At 43.1% G+C, this 21,294-nt stretch overlaps 1 protein-coding gene across 1 annotated transcript; it reads right to left on the minus strand.

Annotated features, from left to right (window-relative positions):
* Positions 1–737: 737 nt before the first annotated feature.
* On the minus strand, positions 738–19,474 carry jupa (junction plakoglobin a). Its single transcript, XM_034530660.1, has 16 exons — positions 19,317–19,474; positions 10,262–10,311; positions 9,670–9,840; positions 9,317–9,564; positions 8,701–8,939; positions 8,157–8,358; positions 7,682–7,826; positions 7,436–7,539; positions 6,986–7,324; positions 6,025–6,177; positions 5,782–5,901; positions 5,534–5,684; positions 3,058–3,179; positions 2,893–2,932; positions 2,223–2,359; positions 738–1,703 (listed from the first exon to the last, which is right to left on the minus strand). Exons 2-15 carry the CDS (start codon positions 10,272–10,274, stop codon positions 2,226–2,228), a joined length of 2,181 nt encoding a protein of 726 aa, XP_034386551.1. The 5' UTR covers positions 10,275–10,311; positions 19,317–19,474; the 3' UTR covers positions 738–1,703; positions 2,223–2,225.
* Between the last annotated feature and the right edge of the window lie 1,820 nt (positions 19,475–21,294).

A 21,294-nucleotide genomic window follows, 5' to 3' on the forward strand; every position in this document is an offset into this window, starting at 1 on the left:
TATTGCTTGATACAGCTTGATTTTTTTATATTTACTAAACTTTCCACTCATCTTCAAAAATATATTACAGGAGAAACTGCATGTTCATTGTGGAGTGAAGGGCACAAGTGGTCCATTAGGTGTCACCCTTGTTCGAGTTATTGTACAACGCAGGTAGGAACCGTCACTACAGGTGATGCTAGAAAGGTTTTTGTTCATTGACCACATTTGGGGTGAGTTGTAGTTATGGTAAAAAAGTTTGTCCGTATGGACTCAATTACATTTTCAATTCAGTTTATTTTATATAGCCCAATATTACAAATTTGCCTCAGAGGGCTTTACAATACAACACATACGACATCCCTGTCCCAGGACCTCACATCGGATCAGGAAGAACTCCTAAAAAAGAAAAAAAAAAAAAAGAAAAAAAAAGAGAAACCTTCAGGAGCAAGAGGAGGATCCCTCTCCCCGGATGACCAATTTGTGTGTTGAAGACCGTGAACAGCGAGGAATGAAAGAAGCAGTCATTTCACAAGACAGCTGCAGCGAGCGCAGCAATTAACTAACCCGTCTACACTTATATAAAATATATCACTCAGCTATCCATAACTAGTCATTAGGAGACAAATTTGACCAAGACAAATGGCTAAATATTAAGATCAAATGCAAAACATATAAAAAATGTAATTTCATTAAGCTTGCAATTAGAGCTTTCAAATTTGGATAACTTGTAAATAATTTCAAACATGGACACCATGTCGGGTTTAATATATCCTTTATTTTTATTAAACAAAATTTCAGTAAAAACTCTTAAGTAGAAAGACAAATTTCCCCGTCAGTAGTTTGCTCCAGCTGTAGGGCCATCCCCAACTATATCACACTGTTGATTATGAGTCAGCCTGTTGAAAACATCTGCAAAACCACTGTAGCCATGTTGTTCTCCTACACACTCTTTTCCTAACAAAAAGACATCTTTGTTGATATTCTGGTTGTGAATAACTTATAAAAGATGAGCCACAATTCCTGAAAAAACAAACCACCATCTTGTTCACCTACAGGTGTGTGGGTGGGGTTGGGGGGCAGCCCTACACTGCTCTCTCAGGAGTGTCAAAGACCTCCCTCTCCTAGTTTGCTCACGCCTACTGAATTAGTGCTGCGAGACTAACTCTTCACCGACTCTAAACAGTTGGTCACAGCGGAAGAAAGTTGACAGTATATAGTGTCAAAACTACATCGTAGACAGCAGTGACTTTTACAAAGGCGTTAAGAAAGAAACAGAGCGGTGAGCAGGTGCACGTCGAGCCTCCTCTGGCAGTGTTTTCAACTAGTACTCATTGTATTTTTTCCCCCCATTTTCTTTAAAGAAAAAGAAAAGAAAAGGTGGAAGCTACACGATTATCGTCACAAAATAAAATCTCTTTGGCATAGAATACCCACCCAAAAGCATAAACACTCAAACACTCGCACACACTCACATGCGCACTCACATACACTCTTAAAAAGGTTTTCTAACAGAAACCTACAAGCATCGTCAAAGTTATAATCAGCAAAAGTATGCTTTAAAACAAAGTTGAGCCCTGTTAAGATTATGAGTCACGTACTCTGTGATAATTGCATATATTACATCAGGCAGAGAGCAGAGGGAATAATCTCTACCGACGCCTTTATTCTCTTCTTTGTCCCATGTCAGCACTTCCTTTTCCACATCTCCATCTCCTCAGGGTCTTTATGAGAAAAATAAAAATAAAAATCAGATTTCACAATATCAACTTACTTCAAGCTCAGCTCTTCAACCACCATTATAATTCAAAAGTTATTATGTTGTAGTAACAAAACATCAGACTTTGAAAAGGCTGACAACCTACTTTCTTACCATCAGCTTAAACGCAAAATATTCAGCCAAAGTTCAAACTGTTTTTTTACTTTTATATTATTTTATTTGGGAATCAAACTTAATTCACAAATAAAACAAAGATATATTTTAATTAATTACATTTTGTTTAATCTATACTCATAATTTCTCTTCCAAATATTCTTATATTGTACTTTTAAAATACGTTATCAGCAGTATCTTGTACTTGTTTGGTATCGGAGTGTTAAACGTTCATAAAGAAGGATATTTAGTTTGTTTTAATTAAGTCTTATTTACTCATTTCATTTTTTTATGTTAATGAGAAGAATGTAAGATTTAAATTTGAGATGTCTGATCCTGATTGGCTGAGGCACCGTTTGTATGTACTGACTGTTTAATATTCCGGGTACGCTTGTCTGTCGTAGGCCATGCCGCCTGGGTACTCGTCCTGCATCATTACTCCTTCCATGGCGTCCATGGGCATGTCAGCTGCATAACCGCCGTAGCCTTGGTAAGCAGCGTCCAGCTCTGTAAGAGATAACATTTGTGTTTTGTTTATCACTTGTTGTTACACATTGAACTAACCGATCTTATGGCCTAACTTAGTTAGTGTTGCTGTCATGACAATGGGAACAGCAGCACAGAGAATTGTACAAGCTAGTGGAACATCATTTAACGTTTGACACATTTCTGGAGTGGAGTGATGGTCGTGAGAGGAGAAGCAGAGTCTCTCTGCTCTGAGAATACCAAAGGGCAAACAAGGAGAAACATAGAGAGAAAAAGGACGGGAATTAAGAGAAAGATGCAAACACATAAGGAGACACCAGGAAAACCTTTTAGACTTTTCAATGAGGTCCAGGGAGTGATTTATTAATAGAAAGCCTAAAGTGGAACTATTTATTTTGCTACCAAATTATGATAGTAAATGAAATCCGTAGGCTGCAGCAGGGAGGCAACCCGTTAGCAGATTACAGTATTTTAACACTGCTGTTGCTGCCTGTGGTGAACTGACCCAGCTGAGGAATGTGCCGCCTGTGCACATTTCAGACGTAGTTACTCACCATCTGGATAGGGTCCTTCCATGGGGACGCTGTTGTGGGCCTGCAGAGTTCACGAGAGGGCAAAAGTCAAATAAAGTCAACACTTAAATATAGACAGTTTATTACTCCTTAAAAGTATTATGAAGGGTGATATAATCCTGGCAATGGAGGGCGCCAGACACTCACAATCTCCCAGGAAGCGGGGTCGTGTTTGAACAGAGAGTGCGTCAGCTCCACAGACACCCGCTTCTTGTAGTCGGAGTTCTTATCCTCGGAGATGCGGAAGAGCACGGCTGCAGCGTAAGTAGCTGAGGGGAAAAGAATCAGGATACATTCAGCGACATACAAAAACCTTCCTCTCTTTTTAACAATAATATACAGTGTATCCGGAAAGTATTCACAGCGCTTCACTTTTTCCACATTTTGTTACAGCCTTATTCCAAAATGGATTAAAGTCATTATTTTCCTCAACATTCTACACATGACAAAGTGAAAACAGTTTTTTGCAAATCTATTAAAAAAAAGAACAAAAACATAACATGTACATAAGTATTCACAGCCTTTGCCATGCCACTCAAAATTTAGCTCAGGTGCGTCCCGTTTCCACTGATCATCCTTGAGATGTTTCTAAAACGTGATTGGAGTCCACTTCTAAACTGCCACACACACGAAGTCCAAGGAATTATCTGTAGACCTCAGAGACAGAATTGTATATTGTATTGAGGCACAGATCTGGCGAAGAATACAGAAAAATTTCTGCAGCATTGAAAGTCCCAATGAGCACAGTGGCCTCCATCATCTGGAAATGGAAGAAGTTTGGAACCACCAGGACTCTTCCTAGAGTTGGACGCCCAGCCAGACTGAGCGATCGGGGGAGAAGGGCCTTAGTCAGGGAGGTGACCAGGAACCCAATACCATCCCTACAGTGAAGCATGGTGGTGGCAGCATCATGCTGTGGGGATGTTTTTCAGCAGGAGGAACTGGGAGACTAGTCAGGATTGAGGGAAAGATGAATGCAGCAATGTACAGAGACATCCTGGATGAAAACATGCTCCAGAGCGCTCTGGACCTCAGACTGGGGCGACGGGTCATCATCCAACAGGACAACGACCCGAAGCACACAGCCAAGATAACAAAGGAGTGGCTTCGGGACAACTCTGTGAATGTCCTTGAGTGGCCCAGCCAGAGCCCTGACTTGAACCCGATTGAACATCTCTGGAGAGATCTGAAAATGGCTGTGCACCGACGCTCCCCATCCAACCTGATGGAACTTGAGAGGTTCTGCAAAGAAGAATGGGAGAAACTTCCCAGAAATAGGTGTGCCAAGCTTGTGGAATCATACCCAAGAAGACTTGAGGCTGTAATTGCTGCCAAAGGTGCTTCAACAAAGTATTGCGCAAAGACTGTGAATACTTATGTACATGTTGTGTTTTCAAAAAAACAGTTTTCACTTTGTCATTATGGGTTGTTGTGTAGAATGTTGAGGAAAATAATGAATTTAATCAATTTTGGAATAAGGCTGTAACATAACAAAATGTGGAAAAAGTGAAGTGCTGTGAATACTTTCCAGATGCACTATATTACAGCGTGGGTGTATTGAAAAAAAACAACTAATCCAAATCCACAATTTACTCTAATGCACCAGCAAAATAGGTATTCAGGTAGTGCATAAACAGCAATTTTGCCTAATTCAGCCTAACACATTCTTTTAAGTAGCCAAGACTGATTTAGTACCGACAACATTTGCTAAAAAGACAATTTGGTTATTTTTTTCTCAGGACCATTTGCTGGTCACGTTGAGGGATTTACTTTATTTAAAAGAATTGTTCAGGGGAAATCCGCTCACTCACTCAATTTCTTGCCAAGAGTTAGATATGAAGATCGATACCACGCTTAAATCACACATCTCCATCCTGGTGAAGAAGGCTCATAAACGGCCGTCTTTAAGGATATATACCATATACACAATAGTATCGTTGTTTGTTTTCGTTCCAATGTAGAAAATTGTGACTACGATCTAAATGTCGTTGTGCAAACCTGTCGTACAATGACAAATAAAAAAACGTGAAACCTTGTAATATGAAGCCTGTTAGCTTAGCATGAATACTAGCAAGAGGGGGAAACCGTGAGCCTTTCTCTATCTAACGGTAACAAGGTCTGTCTACCAGCACCCCTAAAGCTCACTTATTAATATGTTATCTTGTTTGTTTAAACGTTAGTTTTTGTCCAGATTAAGCTAAACTAACAAGCTGCTGGCGTTAGTTTCATATTTATCATACAAAAGAACAGTAAAACTCTTCACATCCAAGTCCTAGCAAGAAACTAACAATACCACAACAGAATATTATATTAGTAAGCTATAATGAGCATCTTCCAGATTATTCTGTGCTGAATTATCAATTAATTAACTTCTAAGTATGTTGATGTCATGCAGTCAGACATGTAGGTTTAAAATTCTAACACTGCACAATATTTATTAATTAGATTGCATTAAAAAAAAGTTTACTTTAAATAGACCGGGTCACAAAATGGACATGTTATGTCGAGGGAAGTACCTGGAAACTGCACTTAAGAGTAAGTACAGCACTTGCGTTTCTTTCCACCTACGACTAAATGCTACATTACGGTAGGCTAACTGCGGTGCATTATCTGGGTGTCCTACCAATGCCCTCGTTGTTGGAGTGCAGCAGGTCCATCAGCGGAGCCGACGCTCCCTCGCTGTCGATGAGCTCTGCTGACGGTTTGTCCAGGGCCAGCTCGCACAGGATGCCCGCTGCCACACGCTTCACGTTGTCCACTGGAGAGTAGAGGAGCTAGAGAGCGGAGGAAGGAAATTAGGTAAATAAACAAACCGCTACAAAATAAGTCTTTAAGACAGTGATGTGAGGGAGCTTCAGTTTCTTCTGCTACCTGAACAAACAGAGGGATGGTCTGCAGGTTGGCGATCTCTGCTCTGTTGATGGGATCTCTTGCCAAGATGTGCAGTGCTCCTGTGGAGCCCTCTACAATCTCTTCCATCCTCACTCCATCCTGAAGAGCACGATGAGAAGAAATGTTACGCAGGGATACAGAAATTCATAAAAAATTTACAACTGCTAATTTCCACAATCCCTTAAACCCACACACAGTTAATCAGTAACCACAAGCAGGCACCTGGTATGTCTGTTGGGAGGATGAACCATGTTTCTGGGCGTCCTGGTGGGCTTTGAGCAGCAGGTTGACCAGACGTGGGATCGCTCCAGCGTCCCTCAGAGGGGCCTGGTTCTCTGGGCACAGGGCCAGGTTGCGAATCAGGCCAACCACAGCCTTAAGGCAGGGAAGAGAGGAAAAAGATCATGTCATGGTACTGTTCACTATTACTGGTCAGCAAGTAAAACTAGACTGACAAACAATCGCAAGCAAAAACTATGATTTGCTAATGTTTCTCCCCCATAAAGCCTGGTCTTGTACAACATACTGTTCCTGCTGTCATGACATTTCATGCTCCCTCAGGTTGATTGAGATTCTGGCTTTCAGCAGGACCTGCCATCCTCTCGGCCCATCTGTCTCCTCATTTACCGCAGTACTTATCTTATGTTCCCTCAAACCCCCTGCTTTCAGCCAACACCTCTCACTGAGCAATTTGACATTGAAAAAATGTTTTACTTGATGCATATCTTATGTTAATTGGTCTGTAGATGTTCATTTTGAATTAAGGATTAAGTTGAAAAAGTGAGTAGATGCCTAGTCTTAGCCTTCGTCACATAACTAAACAGAACCCGTGTATATGTCATACTATAAAACACAGGGGTGTGCAGTGCCTATGTTAAATATGCAGCTTTTTAAATTGGGCTATACAATCGACAATAAGTCCTGGTCTATATCAGAGCGAAAGCATATAGGCACTGGTAAAATAACATCCGTTGGTCAATGGGCTACTTTTCTCGTCTTTTGTAAAAAAAAACATCCTAGCGGGAAACACTCCCTTCCTCGTTCCCTCTTTGCAAAACAGTTAGGAAAAAAAAAAAAAATGCATGAAGAATTACGTTAATCATTTAATGAATTGTAAACTTTAAAAATCGCATTGACCCTCATTTAAGCCCCTTCCATTCCCTCGATCCTTCCTTTTCTCTACCTTGATGACGGGCCAGTAGTAGGGTTGGTTGAGCAGCTTGACGATGGCGGGGATGCCGTAGTGTCTCCTCACAGCATTCTGTGCCATCTCAGCCTGCTGGTGGCGTGATGTCAGGTGACGAAGAGCGCAAACCGCAGGTTCTGTCACATCCTCCTTCTCACTGGCACGTAATATGGCGTGGATGAGCGCCTCGACACCGTTGCCCTGGGTGACCAGAGTTTTATTGTGGGCATTGTTGCACGTGAGATTCGACAGGATGCCGGTGGCGCAAGTGAGCATGTTGAGGTCGTCTGAACTAAGCAGGCCCACCAACACCTGTAGAAGGCTGTCCATACCCTCCTGGAAACCAGAGAAGAGAAAGCTTTCAGAAAAGTTCCTCATGGGTCAAATTATAGAAGTGACCAGATTTTGAGGAGGACAAGAAGAGTGAAAGGGAGTGTGGCCACAGACCTGTTTGGTGGCAGCGTCAGACAGGTTCCTCAGTGTCCACAGACAGTTCTGCATCAGACGCTGGCTGGCGCCTGTGAGGTGTTTACCCAGAGCCTGCATGCCACCTGCGGAGAGAAGTTAGATCACTCAACATCTCAGTAAGTGTGCCGTCATGTAGCACCGTGGTTGACAAGAAGCCAGTAGCCACTGTTCAGGTTGACACACCTGTAGGACTGCTTGAACACACAGAGAACATGCATCACATACCGGCCTCCACAATGGCGAGTTTGTTGCTGGGGCACACGGAGAGGACTTTGAGCACGCGGCTCGTGGTCCACAGCAGCTTCTCATAGCTGTAGTTTCTCATGATGTGAACAAGACCCTCGGGACCCGAGTTGGAAAGGATGATCAGCTGTGAGAGACAAACTATGAGTTCAAAGTGCAGATGGCGTGAACATATTTTTTTAGCACTCAGGCTCCCTTTGAACAATTTTATTTGTTAACGGTTTACAATGCACATACGCATCTCAAAGCTGTGGCCTGTCCTGGCAGATCAACACCAGTTAAACCTCAACTATTTTCCCAGTCAACAAATAACCACACCCATACCCTCACTGTGCCAACTCCTGAGCAGCTCAGTTCTCACATGCCACACCCAAAACAAAACGCTCGTACACAAGCACAACAGTCTTAAATTACAATACAGCCATTATATTATGTGTACTGGAAACTGAACACAGACCTTGCTCTCCTGGTTGCCATAAGACAGAAGCTGCAGACAGTCTGTGGTGATGGCAAGGAACTTGGGGTTGCTCTTCTTCAGCAGGGGAACCATCTTCTGCAGGCCGTCAGCCAGACGAACCGCCATCTTAGCTCCTTCCTGGTGCAGCAGCAGGTTGTGGAGCGTGGTGATGGCGTAGAAAAGCACAGACTCCATGGGAGAGCTGTGGGAGAGAGACATGTTTAGATTGGATCACAAACTAATGGCACAAACAGTTGCCATACAATAATGGAAAAATGTCCTCGCTGGTAGAAGAGGTCTGGAGTGATTCCAAGTCATTCTTGTTAGTTATTTTTTATCCTTCTTCAAAAAGGATTCAACTCGGGACTTGAGATGCAAATGACATTGACTAAAAAGTGTTTTCTAAGAGTGTTTTAAGATAAATGTTCCCTTTCATACCTACATATAAGAAAGTCTTTTTCCCCACAATAAATGCAAACAACAAGGATCAAAGTCATAAGTGACTGAAGTCAAATAAGTTTTCTTTCTTCCCGTTTGTCGGTACCTGAGCATGCGGACCAACGCAGGGATGCCTCCACACTTGAAGATGGAGAGCAGGCCCTCTCTCTGGTGGGACAGGTTGTGGAGGATGCTGGCTGTGGCCCGTGCCGTCTCCATGTCGCTGGTGTTCTGCATCGCCCGCACCACCGCCGCCACCATCTGAGGGGACTGCATCAGCGCACGCCGCGACGCCTCCTTTTTGGTAAGCTGGTTGACAATCTGTGCTGCCTTGCTGACCACCACCTGACGAAAGAAGAGGAGTTCAGTTTACTGGTGGAAAATTATAGATTCACATGTCAGTGACTGCCTGGTTTTAATACTACTTCTATATTAGTGTGGCATTTAAGATGTTTAAGTTGACATGTCGGCTTCAAACTCGTCTACCCAACCATTCAAAACCTCCACATCATCCATTTACAATTATATTAAACATAGGAAAAACTGGAAAAGCTGCATTTTGTTTCTTGATAAATTACTCAAACTTTTTATGGATTTTCTGAATTGAAGGAATGCATGTTGTACTGTATCATGCACAACAGTAATACATTAAAGTCAATATAATTATCTTATAAGTCCCTTATATTGACCAAACTGCACAGAGGTGATTCTGCGTTCGTCACCTGGTCTTCATCGTTGAGCAGTTTGGTGAGCTCAGGCACGGCACGTGTGGCCAGCTCTGCGTCGTCCTGGTAGTTGATCAGATGGACGATTGCGATCTTGAGCATCTGGGAGGGCTCCGCCAGCCGCTGGACGTTGGTCATCTGGGACGGGTCCGTCTGAGTCGAGAGGATGGTGGTGCTCGTCTCTAGCGTCTCTGGAAACATTGCAGCCCGCACCCGCTGGGCTCTAGTGAAGTGGGCATCCACGTCTACCGAGAAATGACGACCATGATGTCACAGGCCACATGTAAAAAAAAGGCGAGGCCAGAAGTGTATGCACACTGGCTGGGTTGGCCCGGTGCTCGTCGTCTTACCTGGCTTTTCTGTTGTGACAGTGGTGGTCATGGTGTAGTGCTTGGAGGTGGCGAAATCGCCGTCGTCATCTCTGACTGTGGTAGCTCCAGACTGGATGCCCGAGTCTAGGCCATACATCGTCTGCTGCCACTTTTCCACCTTCGCCATACCACTGTCGGCAGCTTCACCCACTGCCAAGCACAAAGAGGAACCACGGGGCGTCACAAAAAAAGTTATTTATAAACAAGTTGACAGTGGACCAGTGTTTTACTTCTACGTCACATCCAAGGAACCTTTTTACAGAAGTAACTTTCAGTGTCAACTTAAATACATGAAAACAATTGTTGGAAGTAGGAAAGGTAATGATCATATGAACAGAGGTGAGGTGATGCATACAAAAGTAAAATTAAAAATATATTTAAAAACATTTTTTTTAAATTGTAATCAACACACTGACTGGACTACAGATGAAAAATAGCCTTTTGGCCAACTCTGGTGCATTTACAGTAATGATATATATATTTTTTAATTAAATAAAGAAAATCACTACATTTCTAAAAGTAAAATACATTAACTTTTTATTAAACAAGAGCTGACTTGTGAATTACTTACTTTGCATTGCCATCCTTGCCTCCCGTTATCAAAAGAACGATGGAGCAAACCTAAAAAACACAAAAAGAAAGTCAAGATGTGTAACGAGCTACAATGATGGAGATAAACTTCACAGCATGACTTAATATTCCAGGGAGGTGTTTGCTCCCTCCCACAACAGTCATACAGCTTTTATATGCAACCAGAGTATGACAGTTCACAAGATGACCCCTCCCTCTCGCAGCCGTGCACACTGGCCTGAAAATGACAACAGAGCAGCAGCAGAGGCTCATGGGGGAGGGAGGGCAAAGAGGCAGCTGTAAGACAGGAATGCTAGCCAGCACAAGCGACCTTTCACCCTGGGCCTCCGCCCATACCGCCATGGGAGCAGCCTGCTGCTGACGCATGGCAATCAGCAACCTGCTTGTCAGGTTTCTAAACCACTGTGGGAATGTGTGCGCGTGTGCAGACAAAAAACACACACACACACAGACTTTTATTATAAGACCCAACTGCCTTCCGGGCTCTTTGAGTTGTATTTTAAAATCAGTGCTCAAGATTGTGTAACTGCCATTCTACTTGTTACTCCTACATTATGATAAATAATAATCTTGCTACATTTAAGTATACTCAATCCTCAGACATCTTACTGTATTTCATAGTAAAATAATTATGTTTACACTGGTCTCCTGTGCTTGAATATTGCTGAGTCGTATAATTCTTTAAGATGATAAAGCAAAACAATATATACTCAAATATTTAAATCAATATTTAATTTTTTTTTTAAATCACTAAATATGATAGCCAGGTTTCTTTTTAATACAATATCTTATATTCTAATTTGCCACCTCAAAATGAAGACTACAGTATAGTCCATCCTTCAGGACTTCCTAGTTATGTTATGAAAGACAACCTCTCACTGTCCGCCTGCAAGGATGTGTTCCATCTCTGCAGCTCATAACACCCACCGCAGTAACCCTCCTCATGACTGAAAAATCTGCATATGACCGACACAATGCGTTCACTGTGCTAGTCACAAGTGTTTTCAGATGTTTGGCGGTTACCGGCAGGATTCTTTGCAGGAGTGCATTGTGCTTTTGTGTGAGTGTACTGTACACGTCAGAGTGTTCTGCAGATGCACTTCTGAAAGGTACTTTGGGGTCAACAGACAAAGGATTAAACAGAGAAATATTGCCATTGACATCTGGTTATAGCTCTTAACATGAGTCCCTGCATAAAGCAACTACACTCATCTTCTGTCCTTACAACTATTAAAACAAGTCGGGCCGGAAAGTCCCAATGTCAAGCTGCTGCGTCAGCACAAAATTAGATAAATTACCTTTACTGTAGTGAGTACTGCAGAGTTGATTGATGGGTTCAAAGGAAAGGAATATGTACAAAGCTGACCTACTGTGCGTCTCTCCGCCTGCCTTTGACACTGGAGGTTCATGAGGTAAAGCACCACCCCCTATTCTTTTTTTCCCCCTCTGGCTTTGCATAAGGATGTGTTAGGTTTCAGTCCCTTGGCCCACTTTTTCTCACCTGGCCATCATACTATGTGCGTAGTTGTACATCAGTGTAACTTCTGCAGGAGGTTTGGATTTCCATTACAGTTTGTACGATGAAGGAAAACTGACAGTGTGTGTATGGCATGTTCTTCATTAAGGCTCTCCTCCGTTTTCTCTCTGTGGCACTTTAATGGATTCACATGCAAGTCCCCACTTGTTTTTTGCACTTGCATGTGTTAATCACCGTAGTTAATCATGTGCTCACAACACATTCACCTGAACATAATGTTCTTGTAAAGGTCCCAACACGTCCATCTCTCACCCTCTCATGGGAGCAGCAGCTCAGCGAGTTTCAGCTGTAGTCCGTCTGGCATGAGATCCTGCAGGACCGGTGCCCGGAGGACTGTCTGTGCTTGCAGCTACATGCTGCCTTACACTTACTGCACTGACTCATGGGACAGAAACTATGCTTACAATCACTGCGTATTCCTACTAAAGGTGTGGCCTCTTTTTAAACGAGGGCTGCTCCACCAAGATTGTGAGCAATTCCTGACCATCTACCCATCGATCAATATGGCAATAAATCTGACAGACCCAAGATTTAAGTTCTGTCCATTACCAAAGTCTTGATCCACTGGCACGGATATAAAACAAAGCCTGTTTTACTGGTTTCAAGCAGAGCTTCAGCGTCGACACCACATCCACACACAACTTCCCCATTCGGTGTAAATCAGGGAGAGTGTTTGTGTAGTCTTTGTATTTCTGGGCGAGGCAGCGGGTTCAGCCAACTGTTGCAATGCTGCGACACGCCCCGCGTATCTCCTAGGTTACCAAAACCCTGCTCCGGCACTGTACACTGGGGGTTTTATCCACTGACCCATCTGATGTTTGAAGCTATGCTCACTTGTTTGCTGATAAGTGCGGTTCCCTTCTTGGGTTCTCTCATTCATTTGTTTTCCTGCCCCTAATTGCCCATGACTGTGGTCCAAGCCAAGAAGATCCGAGAACCATTTGAAGTTTAGATTTAAAAATCACATGTTGCAAAGTAAAAAAACACTTTTCTAACTTTAAAAAAAAAAAGAAATATGGTGATAGTACAACCGAGTGTCGAGGCTTATCTGCTGATCCCTCCCCCGTTGTTCAGTGCTGGATAAAAGCTGTTGGTTGCATTGTGTGAGTCTGACTGGACTTTGCTCTCTTCCAGTTAATCAGTAATGCATCCTTTCACTCACTGTACCTTGTTCCATCATCATCTTTACCACCATCCATCCAACCACACAAACAGAACATGGGAACATGCAGGCCAAACTTTCCTCAGGAAAACCACGTCGCACACCCATCACTTCCCGCCATCTTGTGACGCAACAGTCTCTGTGGATGACTTGATTTAGGCAACTAAAAGCCCCTGCACAGTAAAAAACAGGAATGCGTATCAGTGAACGAGATGCAACAGAATAGCAGAGATGGATACTGTTCAGCACCCGATGGTGAAACACTGGTGTGACATTCCACACCAACGTTGTGAATTCTTTTAAAGATGTCACTCATACATGGCTGAAACTAGCATACATTGTAAAGGGTATGGCTGCTGAGACAATGGATGACATGCACGCGCACACACGTTTGACAGGGAGTGTCTCCCCAGCACACACCCTGTGTATGAGGGTGTGGCAGCACAGTGTCTGAGTGAATGCGTTAACTGGGTGAGGCTGAATACACCGTCTTGCTAAAAGGGGATAAACTGATTATGCCGACATGTTATTCTCTGCATTAAAGCATCACGATAATTTACATGTTATGTCACAAACTCCGTATCGAACCGAAAAAAACATTCCAGTGCTCCAGATTTTTGACTTGGCGGGCCTAAGCACCTCTTTGTCTCACAGCAGGAATGAATCAGGTCAGGGAAGAGGCCCAGGGGGCTGGAGATGTACTCTGGTCGGATTCCAGAGAGGCTCCCAACATACATTTTAGAGTTTGCGGTGAGTTGTTGTTTAGTCTCATGCCTGTTTGGCAGTCAGAGGTGTAAATAACATGTCACTAAGCTTGTGATGCGTGTTCTTATGGGATTTACATGCCAGCTTGAGAAAAATGTGTGTAAAGTCATAGTTTGACATTTTTGGAAACACTTATTCACCTCCTTGCCAAGATTTAGATGAGAAGATTGATACCATTCCCATGTCTGTCAATTATGTATGAAACTAGAACAAGCGGCCAGTTAGCTTAGCATAAAGACTTGAAACAGAAGGTAGCCTGGCGCCGTCTAAAGATGACAAGATCCATCTATAAGCACAGTAACTCCAAAGCTCACTTGTTTACTCGATACAAAAGCTACAGGAAATAGTCAAACACAACCTCCTGTACAACTACAACCAGTATTTTGTTTTACAATAAAATAAACTTCCTGTTTATTGTACAGACAGGAGACTGAAGTCAATCAATTAACTCTTGGCAAGAAACATGTCAATCCATCCCTTTAATTCACATCTCGGAAAAAACAAACAAGACATTTATCTTTTGTTTATGTAAATTACAACGTCTTTTGGTTGTCAGAACATTGCAGCTTTGTTGTAGAAACCTCATCTGATGCACTGTGATTTCTAACAAGCTTGCTAATGTCATGTTTAGGCTGAAATGCAAATAAAGCAGATTATGTTACCACACAAAGCTTTCTGCACAGATCAACTATTTGACATGTAGGCTGCACATGTATGTCCCCTGACATGCAACACACACACACACTCCTCTTACTATACACCATTTCCCAGATTAACGTGTCACCATGCACTCACAGACCAATCCTCCCGACACAGTAAAAGGCCAGCTGAGCCGTCAGAGCAGAGAGGCAGCAGTTGACATTGTGCTCTGACTCTCCACAGAGGTTCAGCTGTCCCAATGGGATACAGCTTAGCACCCCCACCAATCTTCCTGGTCCCCAAACCACACATTCTTTACACCCCCCACCCACACACACGCCCAACAATAGCTGTCATGGCCCTGTAATGGAGGCAGCAGGGGCTAACTGGATGGTTGTTTGTTATAAATCAATGAGAGAGGATGTGAAGTGGAGCACAGCTAATGGATTTATTGTGGAGGGTGACAGGAAGTGGTGGTCAACATTATCTGACTCACCAACTGCTGGGCTGTCTGGTCGGAGAGGAGAAGTTGATGCACTTTCACACTGTAGACGCAAAACTATGGCGACAAACTACTGCAGGTCGTTATCACATCATGCACCACACCACGTTCAGGGAGAACACAGATTCATGTTCACATTTGGAGCCAGAGCATTTGTCAATTGACTAACAGGCGGATGATAAAATCCAGACCATAGCAACGCCAGCATGCCAAGAGCCCACAGAAAGAACAGACAATGAGATACTGCTGGTGAGCAACACACAACCCGACTGTCTAAATGTGGCAGATGCAGCACAGTGCACTCCCCTTCTTTGCCTGAACTGGAAACATTCCCAACAACAGTCAACCACAGTCAGCATGCAAATGAATAAAATAAAGCAGCAGAATGGCTAATGGCCTTAGATCTGTCAGTTACTTTAATGAGTTGAATTAAGCCAGTGGATGCAGTATGGTGGCTGTAAACTGGTTGTTTACTCCCTGTGGGATCTCACTGTGAATCAAAGGAAACGTGAGCTGTCTCGGAGGAGGTGCCTTAGTGGAGAGCCGGATCAGATTACACAAAGCTGACAAAGGAGGAGGGAATGAGTAAAAAAAGGGGTGTACCCCTGTGTGACATTTGAAAAGGTCCACAAAGTTAACCGTAATGCGTTTATCACATTGCAGGAGATAAACACAGAAGTATGTCCAAAGATTGTCTTCCATATCAGAAGAAGGATAAATACTTTTAGCACCATTAATCTGCTTTTGGACTACAGTGAGCAGGATGTGCCCCTCAATGCCGTTTAGTTGGCGGTAGGAAGGAAGAGGATGAACTCCGTACAGCACAGAGAGCCTCTGTGTTACTTTGTTTGGGATAGAGGGGACAAGATTAGCCGCATTGTCCCACTGACTGCTGTCCCAGTGAAAAGGAAACAGGGTTTCAAGTGTCACTGGATGCGACCAAAAAGGCTGAAGCACATCAAGATGTCTGTGTGTTCACTGGCCAACTTTGGTGGCTGCATCTGAAACCCTGTTTAAAAGGCCTGACAGGGAGTTTTTTTTCTTTCTTGAATTGCCACGCATCGGTGTGCGGCTGAGCACTGAGACGATGTGACAGATGATTAATTTTTCAGGGAGATTAGAGGCACGAGGGAGAGGGAGGGAGTGCTTTGGAGAGCAGGGCAAAAGTCTAAAGGGACCTTAAAGAATACAACGCTCTGCAGGAACCAGTTGAGTTTGTTCTTTAAGAAAACAAAAACATAGAATCTGAATATTTTAGAAGTGAAAAATAGTATTATAAAAAATGTAGTGTCTTATTCTGAAAAAGACATGTCATTTGTTTTATTAACCTCCAAAATGTCAACTTTTAAAAAAGAAACAAAGAAGACAGCCCTGATTGTCTGAAACCCCCATCCATATTTCAGCTTATCCAGTGTTTTGTAAAGTATGCACAGGCCCCAGAGTTGCACAACTTTCTCAACCCGAGAGATCTTGAAATCCTTTCAAAGAAAACAAACCCAATAACGGAGTTATAAGATTGTCATGCAACAGAGTGACCATATGCACAAACAACTTCCTAGTGAAAAGTTGATGTTCATCATGTTGCACAACTAACAACCACACCCTTGCCGTCATCCCGTTTCTCAATCTCTCACAGCAGTGTAATTAAGGGACAGGGAGGAGGAGGAGGAAAAACTGACACCAATGACAGTCACTATGCTGAGAAGTACAACTCAGCCAATTCATCCAACTGTGAAAACTTTGTCTATTGAGTGAGTGATGGAATCTAGTTTCCTCCCTCCCTGGATACACAGTCAGTAAGAAGAAATAAAATCAAAAGGTAATGTATTCATGAAGAAAACAGTAGGGATCAGCTATTTCCAGCATGCTGCTGGGCGGATGCATGGGTGTCTTTGATAGGCGTTCACTTGAAACTTGACAGACATTCATATTGCTCCTAAGTGCGTGTGATGGGAAGAAACAGCCATTAGGCCTTTGACATTTTAAGTAAGGGACATTTTCTTGTCCTCGTTTTATCCAACCAAGTGAACTGTTCAAGTTAAATAATTCATTTCAGTGACGGCCATGGTTAGGGTTCAGCTGGGCAGTGCTAGCCTCACTTGCTCAGCATTGAACATTGTGCTCCACGAGAAGCTTCAGGTTTTATTTTTCTGGGTGTTGAATGGGTGTTTGGCAGTCCTGCTAATTACTGTATTCATCCTAAACAAAGAAACTAAACAATTATTTTTGGCTTGATTGATTTAACCCCTTCTCTGGAAATCTAGCATTCAGTTGCACCTGCCTGGTTTACCTGCACAGGTTAATGGGAAGCCACGTTAAATCATAAAGTGCTGGGTGTCTACAGGGTTCGACAACAGCATTGGCTCATGAGGAGTTCCTCTACCGCCTGTGGGAGTTAACGCCGTGGAGATTCTGACGCTGGCCCGCCACAAAGACTCCTATCTTAGCCAATGGAAAACGTTATCTCTCTGCGCCCCCTTCTCCATGGGAACTGTAAAACACAGAGGCCGGGTGCTGCGCAAACACACAGCGGGTCACACGACGAGTGGCTGTAACAGAGCCCCCTGGAAAGTACTCAGCCAGGCCCCACTGAACAGACAGAGACGAGGCAAGAAAGGGAATCCATTGAAAAATTAAAAACCCTTCATACTAAACAAAGAGGTTATGATATATGACACATACAGTAATTCCCTTCGCAAAGTGTAGACCTATTTATATACACTGAAGGATCTCCTGGCCTCTTGCTCTGCTAATGTAGGACAGTATCAGGGAATTAAGCAGGAGGGGGGGGGGGGGCTGGAGGATTATCACCGTGCCACCACAGCTGTAGCGGCAAAATCTACAGTAAGTCGTCGCCGCCCCCCCCCCCCCGTCTCATCTACCCTATCCCCCGGGGGCAGACAGGAACAGCTTTCCAACCAGGGTGCTGTCTGCTGCTGCACTACTTGATGACACAGACCCAGGGTGAGCTCGGCAGAGGCCTGACAGGCGCGAAGTATTGCCACGCTGTCCTTTTCAACCCGACACACATTCACCGGCCTCAGCTGGACGCGTTGGTTTGAGAACAAGTAGGATGCAAAAAAAAAAGTTGTTTAGCACTGTTCTGTACTTTGTGATGTTAATTGCTGATAATTAGACATAATTAAGACAATAGGTAATGTGATTAAGTGTTTAATAGTCCCAGACAAAGGAAAGCCGTTTCACTTGCAAATCCAATTTGACCCTCGTTAAATTTCACTTCAAAAGATATTAAAGTTGGCGGCAGAGGACTCCGCAAATGACTTAATCGCATAAGAAGAAAGCGGATGAAACAAAAGTAATTTAAAATGGTCGCTGATTTCAGGGGATTTACTCACTCACTTCAGTGGAAATGTAATAAAAGAAATGTGTGCTCCTGCGGCCAATAAGCAGGGTTGAAAACTTGCTGTCCCGTCAAGTCTGGAGCATGTTCAGACTAAAGTTATGACCTCATAGAAGATTTAGCAACACCTGGAGACATCCCTGCTGGAATGAACAGCCGTGAGTGGATGAGCGCTACAGAAACAGAACACATTTTAGGGACATGATTCATTATTCAATGTCACACGTTACAGACATGTGACAAGGAATGTAGTCGCCCATGCACGATTAGCTCATTGTATTATTTACTCTCATTTGAACTCAGTTTGTTTTTTAGTGCCGCAACTAACAATCACTTTATATTTCTCAATTAATCGTCTGGTCAACTTCTTGATTATAGGTTGGTTTATAAGATTTCACAAAACTGTTTAGATGACCTCTTCAAAACACTCAATCCCAAATGGCCTATTCTCTGCCGATACTCATCAAGGACTAAAGATACATGCTTTGATGTCCGTAAAATGCAATGCATATCATGATCACCGATACACATTCTGTAACCTCATACTTTCAACATTAGCTCGGTTAAAGCCCCGTTCTCTTCATCTGCCTCTCTCGCACGCAGACGCACATACGCGCGTGCGCGCGCATACTTGGTCCGCACCAGCGGCACTGTAGGACACTATTGACAAGTGACGTCAAGTTAACTGATCGATACTGGGGCCAAAAGCATCGATATTATTATTCAGAACGGGCTCTTTGACACTTTGAACAGTACAAACATGTATTTAACGTAAGAAAGGAAACTTTTGGGGCCCGGAGAGCTCGCGCTTTCCTCCGAAACAGCGGGCAGCTTGAGGCATGCGGAAATGAACTCCAAACACAAGGCTGGATTTACACCCAGGTGCGCAAAGAGGAACAATTAGACCAAACATCAACGCACGTGAACATACACGCTACCATAGAAAGCAGGAAAGCGACTACCATGCGCACGAATATTGAGGGGGGAAAAAAAGAGAGAGAAAAAAATACACGACGGTGACAAAGACAAAGCAGCTGGAGAAAGTGAACACAGATTCATTGAGTCTTACCTGTCGAGACACGAGCACACGCTTTAGATTATTCCAGATCAGTGTTGTTTTCTCCGGGGGGGGACACTTGTCGGGGTTTCTCCTCACTTCACTCCACTTTCTCCGCTGCTGCTGCTGCTGCTGCTGGCCGACAGTCCACTGAACAGAAACGGGTAAAAGAAGCGTCACCTCAGCCCAGACTCCGCCCTCCGCACCCCGACCCCACCCTACTGCTCACAGCGTCACTGCTCCGTTCAATGTCAGGCAAGTACACAGAGAACTGAAGTTCACATCTTAGGAATTGACTTAATTCACAATAATAGTGTGGCCTAATGTTGTAGTAAATAAAACAAATACAAAAAGAGATTATCTGAAGGGGTGATACAAATAGGCGTATCAACGAGTGACAATATTATTTAAAACATTGTCAAACAGGCCTTTAATGTTTTTAGTTTTTTACATTTATAGGATACATCTACACGAATGTAAACAACGTATAGAAAGGTCTATAAAAGCAAAATAAAAAGTTGAGTGCACACCTTGGACTAACAAGACCTATTTGCCGAATTCCAGTAGCCCACACACCGCAGTTCAAGTGTAAAGTAGGCTATTATAAAACATTATGAGTGGCTCATGCAGCTTATATTACTATTATTATGCTCTTGTTTTCCTTTGTTTCTGTTAAGACACGACAACGACGCCGTGTGCCAGCAACCGATCCGTGCACCTGTATGACGACTCGACCGCACCTTGATCACAACACGAAACCAGACCACACGATGAGTCACTGCAGCCAGGAAACGATGCGCCGTCAGAGGGGCTGCTCTCGCTATTTACAGAGAAACAGGCAGTGTGTGTGATTGTGTCATGTTGTGTTCGACACAATCTTTCTTTTTATTCCTGGTCTAACAATAGTTTCTTTGGAGGTGTTATTGGGGAGGGAGAGAAAGGGAGACATAATAGGAGATTCTTATGGCATGCATTAGCTCTCTTGTCTATATTGTTATTGTTTGTTTTTACCAGGTAAAGTGCCTTGAGGATCTATAAGCGCTATACAAATATTATGTATTATTATGAACAGTATAGATAGATCTTACTTTTTTACTTTTTGCATTTTAAGCTTTTGCGATTTGAATTTCTGTAAATATGATACTAATACTCAATTAATCCACTAATCTTGATCAGCTCCACAGCAATTCCATTTAACATGTGACTTGTTTTAAAAGCATTTGGTGAAAACCCGCCTGCGCGAGTCAGAGTAATATTAATGTTATAAAGACATGTAAGGAAACCAAAATATGTGGAAATTAAGTTTCCATTGAATGCATATTGAAAGTTCAGATTGATTATAAGAATCACGACAACGTCTCCCTTTTATCTGTATAGGGGCTGACTGTGAATGTGCCTAGCATCACAGTGACCATGTCGGAGCACAGTCAAATAATGAAATCCATATTGATAAAGTGATTGAAAAACACTATGGTGCAAAAGATCTGTTTTATTGCTGATTAATTTGAGACGTTTTAAGGTTGAGAAAATGAAATCCCTCCACCTATAGACACTGATGGAGCAGTGAAATGTGTCTCGCTATGTGACACACGGATGATAGACAGATAGGTCAGGCTGTATACTCTATGTCCCGCCATGGGGCATATTGCCACGGCTCTCTCCTTTGTGGCCATTGTGACAGTCTTCCTCTATGTCTCCTATGAAAGAGACAGGGACAGAGGAGGGACATGGCCGGCTCGGCCACTGCTGGGTATATATATAGGCCATTATTTTTGTCAGAGTGAGTGTGTGGACTGACAGCCTTCTCTTTAAAAATAGCTTTCGGCCCAATCAACATTCTTAGGTTATCATGAGTTGCTTGAGGGGCTTCATGTTTATTGGACCGGTCATTGAATTGGACAGTAGCTTCATAACTTCATCCTCTCAGAGCTGTTACTCACCCTCGTATGTTGCTTGTCTTTGACTTGTTTTGGCTTTCTCCAATATCCTT

Source organism: Cyclopterus lumpus, chromosome 1, assembly GCF_009769545.1.
Source record: "Cyclopterus lumpus isolate fCycLum1 chromosome 1, fCycLum1.pri, whole genome shotgun sequence".
Taxonomy (NCBI): domain Eukaryota; kingdom Metazoa; phylum Chordata; class Actinopteri; order Perciformes; family Cyclopteridae; genus Cyclopterus; species Cyclopterus lumpus.